Source organism: Monocercomonoides exilis (genome assembly GCF_001643675.1).
Source record: "Monocercomonoides exilis strain PA203 chromosome Unknown scaffold3-2548433, whole genome shotgun sequence".
Classification (NCBI taxonomy): domain Eukaryota; phylum Preaxostyla; order Oxymonadida; family Polymastigidae; genus Monocercomonoides; species Monocercomonoides exilis.
The window spans coordinates 2,109,767-2,120,164 of NW_027150548.1; the positions used below are offsets into that span (position 1 = coordinate 2,109,767).

At 35.2% G+C, this 10,398-nt stretch overlaps 3 protein-coding genes across 3 annotated transcripts; 1 reads left to right on the forward strand and 2 right to left on the reverse strand.

Moving 5' to 3' along the window:
• Positions 1-2,205: 2,205 nt before the first annotated feature.
• On the reverse strand, positions 2,206-2,607 carry MONOS_15382 (uncharacterized protein; the record flags this gene model as incomplete). Its single annotated transcript, XM_067868253.1, has 1 exon — positions 2,206-2,607. One exon carries the CDS (start codon positions 2,605-2,607, stop codon positions 2,206-2,208), a length of 402 nt encoding a protein of 133 aa, XP_067735451.1.
• A 1,576-nt stretch (positions 2,608-4,183) lies between these two features.
• Positions 4,184-4,444, forward strand: MONOS_15381 (uncharacterized protein; the record flags this gene model as incomplete). Its single annotated transcript, XM_067868252.1, has 1 exon — positions 4,184-4,444. One exon carries the CDS (start codon positions 4,184-4,186, stop codon positions 4,442-4,444), a length of 261 nt encoding a protein of 86 aa, XP_067735452.1.
• A 487-nt stretch (positions 4,445-4,931) lies between these two features.
• Positions 4,932-5,291, reverse strand: MONOS_15380 (uncharacterized protein; the record flags this gene model as incomplete). Its single annotated transcript, XM_067868251.1, has 1 exon — positions 4,932-5,291. One exon carries the CDS (start codon positions 5,289-5,291, stop codon positions 4,932-4,934), a length of 360 nt encoding a protein of 119 aa, XP_067735453.1.
• Positions 5,292-10,398: the final 5,107 nt, after the last annotated feature.

Sequence of the window (10,398 nt, forward strand, 5' to 3'; positions counted from 1 at the left end):
AAATATTTTCAATTTGAAAAAACTGTGAACTTTTTTTATTTTTCATTCTGTTCATGAAATTGAATGAAAAGCATTTTCCATAATGTCATTCAAAAGAATGCCACACCATTTTTAAATTTGAAATCAGTGTGAAGATTCCTGAAATTTGAAAAACCTTCAAAAAATTGATTTATTTTGAAATTCGATCAAAAAAACAATGTTTTTTTTTGGGATGATTAGCAGTAGGTTCAATTACAACTTGAAATTTGCTGAATTCCATCATCATGAAATGTTTCGAATTTTCAATAAAGAAATGATTATTTTGTTAATTGAATATTGATTGGTGAAAGAAATGAGATAATTGAAAAACAGGGAAAAAGAGAGAGGACCAGTAATTAAATAAATAAATAGGTGACATATGAACAATCAATTCACTTTCATTTATTAGAAATCTCTTCAAAGAAACTTCAAAATCATATTTGACACTTTCTTCAATGAGGATTTTCAATCTTTAATTTGTAAATTCTTTTATTAAAAGTTTTTGATTTTTTTGGATAGAAACTGTAATAATAAGAATAAATATGTTTCGTTCATAAAGATTAACATCATATTTGAAACAAAATGACGATTTTTATTTTCAAGATACTTGCGAAAAACAATTTCATTCTTGAAATGAAGATTTTCTTTCTTTGAATGTTTTTGACATGGGAAAACAAGAAGAATGAAAAATATGATTTTGAAATATTCTCCATTTACTGAAAAAAAACAAGTGTTTGTGTTATTTTCAGTTTCAAATTTCCAACAGACTTTTCTTTTTTGTTGCAAAGAACTCAAATGACTGATTTGAAAACTGAGAAGCAGTTTGAGATGATGATTATTTTTGACAAAACTCTTGAATTCAAATAAACTCATTTTATTCAAAAATGGTGGGCTTTTTTCAAATTCAGACTGAAATTTGTCCTGAAAAACATGTGATGAAAATAAATCTCTGAAAAATATCCATCATTGAAGCTTTTGACTGGTTTTTTTAATGATTAAAAAAATATTAATTTTTAACGGTTCTAATCTTTTTGAATTTTAAATAAAATTGCAACAAAACATCATCAAATTGAGCTTTAAAGACAAAAATCAAAAATTGAATTTGTGAGTTGAATGAATGTTTCGCAAATATTTTTGTGTCTATTTTGAAGAAGACGCAGATGGTGCGATTATTATTTGGTTAAATAACTCCACAAAGGGAAATTGAAAAGCTCTGAAAAATTTCATTGTCTAATATACAAATAGCTGCAAAAGTGCACTTTACGAAGCGCGGAAGATTATTATCTTGCATTCCTTTTCTTCTTCTTCTATATCCTTTTCTCCATCCTTTTTGCAACGTTCTCTCTCACCCTCCCAATGCTCTCACAACTCCATCGATGGAGCCATCCTTCCAAACCTCAACAGCCCTTCCACTTCTCTCTCTGCCTTCAACACCTCTTTCCTCCACCAAACACGCTCTTCATCAAATGATCCCGTTAAATATATTGGATCTGAGTCTCAAAGAAAGGAATTAAAACGATTGCCATTTACTGCTACGAATAGCTATATATTTGAATGGTGCGAATGGAATAATTCAAATGGAGGAAGCGATTGGGGTGGATCACTGAAAGTTAGTTGCACAAATGCAAATCTCACAATCACTTCGTGCTCATTCAATAATTGTTCCTGTAATGGAAATGGTGGAGCATTGTTTTGTGAAAGTTTGTTGAAGATAAACATCACCAAATCATATTTCTCAAACTGCTCTGCAGTTCATGGAGGTGCTGTCAACACATGGTATCCGCAAACGAATTCTATTTATCACATTTCGGAAAACAGAGTGGAAAATTGTTCAATAACATACTGGTGTGGAACTGGTTGGTATTTCTGGATTGGCGATTTTCCATCAAATGGTCAATTCTTTTTCACCAAATGCAAGTGCATCTCAAATTCTGGTGGTGATTCAACAGGTTCACTCACGTTTCATTGGCCTCCGAATAACAAGCCCAACCTGTTTTCAATCGTTGAGTGTCAGTTCATCAATAATAAGTTAAGTTCTTCTTCCACATGGGGCGGAGCCGGAATATACTTTGATGGAACTTACTCTTGGATGAATGAAGTCAAATTCATCACATTTTGTTTCTTTGATGGCAACACTGCGACGAATGGCAGAGGGAATGATGTATTCTTCAATGGAAGCAGCATCACTCAATCTCCTTTCCAGCAATGCGGTTCAACAACCACAACAAAAAGAGTGTGGAATGCAGGAACTGCAGATAGCAGTGTGTACAATGGATGGCTTCCAATCATCAGCCAGAACAAAATAGTCTCAAATGGTGGAACTGATGCTGATGCCTGTGGCAAAACACAGCAAAGCCCATGTGCCACAGTGGAGTATGCTCTCGGGTGCATTGCTCCCTTCAGCGATGCCTCCCTCTCTCTTCTCGTCTCCACTTTCACTCCCACAAACACTCTTACATTCAATGCAATTGACACAAAAATCACTGGAAATGATGAACTTTTTCTGATTTCTTTATTATTCCTTCCATTTTCCATTTCATAGAAAAATTCACAAGCTTTCATTTTCTTTTCAACAAGAGAACGTATCATCACTTTTCTTTTGAGAAGTCTCACATCGGATCGCATTAAACATATTTCTTCGTCATTACCTCATCTAATTTTTCTTCTCCATCAAATGCAAATAAAGTTCTTTGCTTTTAAAAAACATCTATTTCCTTCTTCAAAAAGATATCTTTCGATAATATCAGCAATTTCTTCAAAACTTTCAATTTCTTTTGCCATTCCCATTTCTCCTTTTTCATCCGCTGCAGACGCACTTATTTCATAGAATTATCCTTCGATTATTTGTTTTCTTATAAATTTCTATTCCTCTTCTCATTTAATCATCATCTCGTTCCATTGAAGGCACATGACGTTGTGAAATCAATCGAAGATCATCCTCATAATCATTCGCTCCAAATATCCTTTTCTGCCTTGTTCTTTCTGTTTTCTGTAATCTTTCAACTTCCAAATGAAAAATGTCAGATTCGATCTTTATAGATTGTGCACCCAATGATCAACTTTTCTTGGTTTGATATTGAATCACTTCCATTGACATATAATTTATACAGATATTTCGTTATAGAATAAACAATCCTTTTCCGTTTCAGAAAAGAAAATAAAAGATGACACTTGGCCCTGAATTTGACGGGAGTTGAATGAAATGGAAATCACAATATATATTTTTCACTTATTGAAGATGGTGCTGAAGAAGAAGATACAATGAAATGAAATCAATTCGTCCAAAAAGCCTTTTTTCATCATGAGAATAATGAATGAAAAATGAAATAAGATGAGCTCAACAATTGATCAATCGAGATGAAGTGAAGAAAATGAAGCAATTTTCTGTTAAATCTAGCATCTCTGCTGATTTAGATGAATGGATGCATCAGAAGTTCGATTGCCGATAGAGAAGGAAGTGAGATGAATATTGCAAAAACAATGCAGAAGTTGAAGAACACCAAAAAGGAAGAAAAAAAGGCGGAAACAAAGGAGAAAAAGGTTAAGATCACAACGAAGAAGAATGAAAATAAAAAAACGAAGAAGACGAAGAAAAAGGCAAAGAAGAAGGCAAAGAAGAAGAAGTGAAATAGGTGTAATATAGCCCAAAGGCAGAAAAAGGCTGGATTGTTTGAGAGGATGAATTGGATGGGGATGAAGAAGAAAGTGAAGAAGAATATGAAACAGAAGAAGAAGAAGAAAAAGAAAAATGAAGAAAAGAAGGCATTGAAGATAATCTTGCTTGTTTTGATGTTGAAGATTGTGATAAATTTGATGATGAAGAAGAAAGAAAGAAGAAGGAAGAAGATTTCGGAGAAATAGAACCCATCGGAGAAATACAATCAATATTTCCGTTTCTGTTTTTCCCTTTCCTCTTTCACAGTCCAATCATCAATCATCAATCCAATTTTCTCCTTTTCCCTCCTCCTCTCTGAATATTCTTCTTCTTCTTCTTCTTCATATTTCTATTGTTCTTCTGCTATTTCTCTGCTTATTTCTTTCTCATCTCCATTTGATCCATTTTCTTCTTCATTTCTCAACTCTCCCAAAAAATTAACATTGCTCATCAGACAGCAAACATTTGGGTGTGGCTGAGTCAAACGAAGATAATCATCCGAATGGAGACATGAAACAGACTGTGATTGAAGATGACGATGAGAAGGAAGATGATGATGTTGATGGAGGAGAAAATGAAGATATCCATGATGGTGATGAAAATGCTGAGGAAAATAAAAGCGAAGAAGATGAAGAGGAGGATGAGGAAGAGGAGGAAGAGGCAGCGTGCCTGAAGAGTGCGGAGGCGGAGAAGGCATCTGCACACAAGAGCAATCAGAGCCTTCACAAGTGCTCCAAAAGGGGGATCTTCGACAGCATCTGCGTGTGGTAGACACTCTCAAACTGTGTGTTCTGCCAGATAGAAACAATTGCAATCACAATCACAATCACAATCACTCGAATTCAGATTGACATATGATATGTGAAGAGGAATATGAAGAAGAAGAAGAAGGCGACGATGATAGAGGAATCTGTTTGCATTCTTCCTGTTGCATCGTGACAGAAGCATTGCTGCTTGGAAGCTCAAAATGAGGGTGACTCCTAACATTCAATGAATTTGAAGCAGATGATTGTGTAGATGGTGAAGAAGGAGGAGAAGGAGGAGAAGGAGGAGAAGGATGATGCTCATTCATCATATTCCCTCTTTTCATGCAATTCCGAATAAAATTGTTCCAACCAGAAGACGATTCTTTGTCGCTCCTCTCTTCCCTTCCCCTCCTTCTTCCCTCTGTTCTCCCAAAGGTGGCAGAAGAGGCAGCGCTTCTTCCCCACAAAATGATCCAGGCAACTTTTCAGTCTAACCAAATGCGTCACATAATTCATCCCCAGTCATATTCTTTAACTGCTTTTGTATGTTCCTTTGGCTTTTGAGGGTATTGGAATGCTTTGTTGTGTATGTCTTTCCCCAAGCCCTTATCATCTCTTTCTTCTTTTATTTCCTCTTCTTCTTCTTTATCATCTTTTTCTTCTTCCTCGTTATCATTATGATCGTCTTCTTCGCATTCGTCGTTGTCAATTTTCATTTCATCTGATATTTCCTCCCAATTTTTGGTTGATGTGAGAGAATTGAATGATAACGCTCTAAAAAATTGGAATGTGAAGAGACAACTGGCTCTTTCAATTTCTGTGATTGTTAAGATGTCTCCTGCTGCTCGTCTTTGCTGCACATCCTGAAGCATTCAAATAAATCATCATGGATATCACATTGAAGGAGCGAACAGCTAAATGCAGATGAAGTTGCAGAAGCAGAAGCAGAAGCCGAAAATGAAGAAAAACAAGAGAGAGATGGAGAGTTCGCTCAGTCAGAGACATTCACAAGAAATTCACTCACATGTTAGGAGAACACACGTTGCGATGGAGAAATCTCTCGAAGGTCATCTCTGTTGTCATTCGCCCTCCCCAAACAAGAATTGCTTCAATATTATTATCTTTTCGTCTGTGTCTCCTTCATTCACTGAAAATGGAGGGAAAGGCATCCTCCTTTTCTTGTTGCATGTTTGTTTCCCTTCTTTTCTTGCCTCATCATAACATCTCTTCCATTTTCATTTATTTCAGCTGCTATTCTGTGTTTGAATAAAGATTCCTTTCGTCTTTCTGAGGAGGAATGAAATTCAAAGTCTGGCGCTGAATTCGATGGGAGTTGAATGAAATGGAAATCACAAAATATATTTTTCAATTATTGAAGAAGGCATTGAAGAAGTTGATTTGAATGAAATGAATGAAGTTGTTCAAATTGCCTTTTTTTCATCACGAGAATCGCGAATGAAAAATGAAATGAAAGCATTATTGGTGAACGTTCGTTGAGAGGAAGAAAAGTGAATGAAATAATTGTTAGTTCAATTTGTCTGCGATTCCATTTGCACAGCTTAAATGCAACAGAAGGTCGATGATCTGATCCAATGCAAAGTTAGTGAATATGGCATTGAAGATGTTGGAGATATGGTAAAGATTGCACAGTTTGTGGGAAATGACTAGACGCAGAAGAATTTGAAGAATTTGAAGAAGATGAAGAAGACGAGATGAATGAGAGATGAACAATCAGTCAAACAACATTTCCGAAGAAGATGATGAAAATGACTCGTGTGATGTTGTCAGTTGGTTTAATGTCACATTTGATAAGTTGACTTCGGAAGGAATATAAAACCCCAATAACAAATAAAATTGGCCAATTCGCATTAATTTGTCAATGAAGATGGATATCCTCAGTTCATTTGCAAACTTTGTGTGATTTCATTGCTTTCTCTCCAAAAACAAAAAATAATGATGTTTGTCTGTTGGATCTGAAAAAATGCAAAAGACATAAATATCTGATGAAGATAATTGCAAAGAAGAAGAAGAATACGAAGATGAAAAGGCAGCAGAAGAAAAAGAAGATTGAGAAAAAGAGGACGAAGGGTCAGAATATAATGCAGAAGAAGAGACTGTTTTGCTTGTTTTGACGTTGATGGTGACGAATGAGATGATTAAGACGAAGAAAATGAAGAAAATGAAAAAGAAGGAGAAGGAGAAGGAGAAGGAATGTTGTGTGCGGAATATGTCTGTCGGAGAAACAGAAGCTTTTGGATTGCATATTTCCGAATGAGAACGTTCTCATTGGCTTATTTTGGAATCCATGGGAAGACGATGATGGTTGAAGAAACTAAAAGGCAAGGAAAAGAGGCAGATAAAGAAGGAAGAAGATGAAGCTGCTAAAGGAGTTGAAAGAGTTGAAAAAGAAATAAAAGAAAAAGATGAGGAAGAAGAAGAAGAAGAAGAAGAAGAAGAAGATGATGATGATGATGATGAAGTTAATGCTGAATGATCAGAGTTCAACACAATGACTGCTTTCGCAAACAAAATTCTCGCAGCAGCAGATATGAAAAAAAAAAACGAAAGAAGAAAAAGAAGAAGGGGCATCTGAGAGAGAAATGGAATGAAATGAGCTCGATGATGCTCTTTGGACGAGCTGGGCGGCAAAGGCGAGCAAGACTCATTTGAAGAAAATACAGGCATAATGAACAGATTCAAATTTCATAACAGACAACTGCAGCAAGAGAAGGAAGATTTATTTTATGTTGCAACATGAGAATTTTATGGTTATTTGAACAACAAATTCTCAAATACGAAGAAGGAGTTCTTTCCATCAGTCAAACTTAAAAAATCTCGTCAATGAAGAGATTGGAGGAGAAGAAGAAGAAACCATATAATCCGCAAAAATGCAACTTGAAATGGATTGTCACCAGGAATGACGCTCAACATAAAAAATGCTGTTTGCTGGAATGGAAAAATGATTTAAAAAATACATAAAAATAATTAGTTTTCCATTGATTATCAAAATTCCTCAAAAGAACACATACACCCTCTCTATTGCAAAAGTAGAAGATTGCCCAATCACTGATGCTGCCATTCTCCTTTTCCATTGTTTCCCTGTGCTCCTTTCTCCATCATCCTTTTTTCTCCTTAAATATCCTTCTTTCTATGTTTTCATCCATTTTTTTTCCTGAAAAAAATATCTCCGAATTTTATTCTTTCCAATAACTGTCCAATTGTTGTCATTCCATTTCGCTCTCATCAAAATGCTTTGAAATTGAATTTATTTTCATCCCCTCTCCCAACTGAATACAAAAAATCTGCAATTCACATCTGCTGATTGTCTCTCGGCATAGCTCTCTTCTTATGATCTCCTCAGAAAAGCAAAGGAATGGCCATTTATATAATTTATCAGATTCTTGCACTCTGAGAAGGCCACAGATGGAAACATCTTTAAAATGAACAAGAATAATAAAAAATGCAAACATCAAACTTTTCATTCATTATTTTGGAAAATGAATTTCCTTCAAAGATGCTTTTCATAAAAATCATCTCGCCCAATTCCATCATCAATTCCCCGCCGTCGCTGTCTCGTACCAACGCACAAAATAATATCGCCTATCCTGCAGAAAATATTCGTTTGCCGATCTATCATCTTTCCAATGGTTAATTTTGCTCAAAGAAAACAACTCGATCAGAACATCCATAACAATAAACTTGAAAAGTTAAATCATTGTTTTTTCTGTGAAATATCTTGCTAAAAATGTCATTATTCAGTTTGATGGTGTGAATGCTTATATTTTTATGACTATTTTGCGTTTTCTATTTTTTTGTTGTTTCCGCCTTTGAAGGATGTTCTTGTTGAATGTGAATGGGAAATTCGGGATGGTTTCTGTGTTTCTGTGGATTTGCAAAAATGCAGGAGAAGGGCGCATTGAAAGCACTCACTGGTTTGAGAGCATTGTTTCCCTTGAATTTGTGATGATTGGGATGATTTCTCTCTATCTCTCTTTCTTTCTTGATAAATTTTGAAGAATAGATAAATGTGATGGCACACGACGAGAAAGAACAGAAACAGGAAATGGAAGAAATGCATGGGACAATAGGCAAAATGGAAGAAGAAGAACAATTTATGTCTGCTCTGATGCCTGAAATGCTTGACAAAACGAAAATGAATAATAACGAATGAAGAAAAGAAAAACGACAATGGAAAATTCTATGTTGCTGTTAAAGCATATGAACTGTTGCAAAGAGCTGAATGGAGCAAGGATTGGTCGTTTTGTCAATCCTTCACTGAGTAGAAAAATTGGAAAGATGATTGTTGATGAAGAAGAGAAGGATGAAAAATCACTGATTGTCCTTTTCGAATGATGTTTTTCATCGCATGATTGACTTTGCAATTTGTTGAAAAATAGCTTGAATAAACGTCAAAAAGCGGAAAGGACTGTTTTGAGGTTGTGTGACGCTGATAAATAGAATGTATTATTTCACTTGTTTCATAATTGATGATTGCAATATTTTTTTTTATTTTTTTGTGTTGATTAATTTAGGTTTCTTCAAAATGATGGCATTGAACGAGACGTCATCAGAAGCGCCTCGGCCACACTGAGCTTGGCATTGTTTGCTTAATTGAGGATATTTTTTGTGAACAGATGATTCAATGAAAAATATTTGGAAGAGACCGTTGCAGAGCGGCTGTGCTTGGCGAGAGAGGCGACCAGAGAATTGGAAAAGAAAGGGAAAAGAAGTGGCTTTGGAATAGGATTGTTGGAGGAAGAAAACAAAATGAGAAGAAGAACAAATGAGAAGTTGAGGAGATGAGAGGGGAAAAGAAGAAAGAGAACGATTGAGTTTTAATTGGAGTGGTAACAAGAAGATAAAGAAGAAGAATTTGAAAATATTGGGGTTTTCTTTTCAAAATGAAAAGTCGGAGCAACAATTCAAAGTCAGCCAATGACTTGTGGATATGCAGCTTAATTCATGAATTGCAGTTTATCCATCTCAAATTTTGTGTAACAATTTTCAATTCCTTCTGAAGTCAATTTATCAAATACGATATTTTTTGCCAGTCAACAACATCATACAAAGCATTCTTAACTTCTTCACAAGTATCATTGAAAAAAATGAATTTATGCAGATGTCTTTTTTCATCTGAATTGTAAAAGGAAAATGAAAAGAAGGATTACTTAGCGATTGATAAGCCGAGAAGAAGAAATGCTAATGAAACAATTTTCAGTTGAATTTGTCAAAAATTGCTGATTGAACAGCTTGAATATTTGAATGCCAAAAGTATGATCCAATGCGAAGTGAGATGAATCATCAAAAAAGAAGAAGGAAAGATCAGCTGAAATTAAACAACAATAGATATGATTTCGAATCAAGAAAAGCGGAGCAGCAGGCTTGCAATCAAAAATGGTGGACGACTTTGCCTTTTTTGTTTGGTAGATGAAAGAGGCTCAGATGAAAAAAGCATATTATCGAAACAATTCTTGAACGGAATAAATGATTGAAATGATGTTCTTCTTCAGATCACACAATGCCAAATGCCTTCAACGAGAAATCAAAGATGAGACGATGAAGGAAAGTTATTTAGAGGAAAGACATGTTCAAAGAAAAATTCTATGAAACAACAGAATTTACAGAAGATATATGGTGATTAATCAATCAAATGCAAAAATGAGATGTTTTCTTCAATTTTGTGTGCCATCTCCCCAACTTTCTTCGATTTTACCGTCACTTGCACATAAATTCACAATTTGTCTGCTCATTCAATAATATTTGCCAACGTTCTTCACCTTCTTCAGAAAACCCATCGCGTTGTGTGTCCTCTTGCAAGGCATCTTTGATAGCCGACAATACATTGCTTTGATGCCAAGAATGTTTTCCACGCATTCATTGTCAGCTGTGTGCCCGTTGAGAAATATGAATAAATCGACATTCCAATCACCGAATGCTTCTGTTCTGTCGTGCCCAACAACCGAGTTGTCTTTCTGAGCG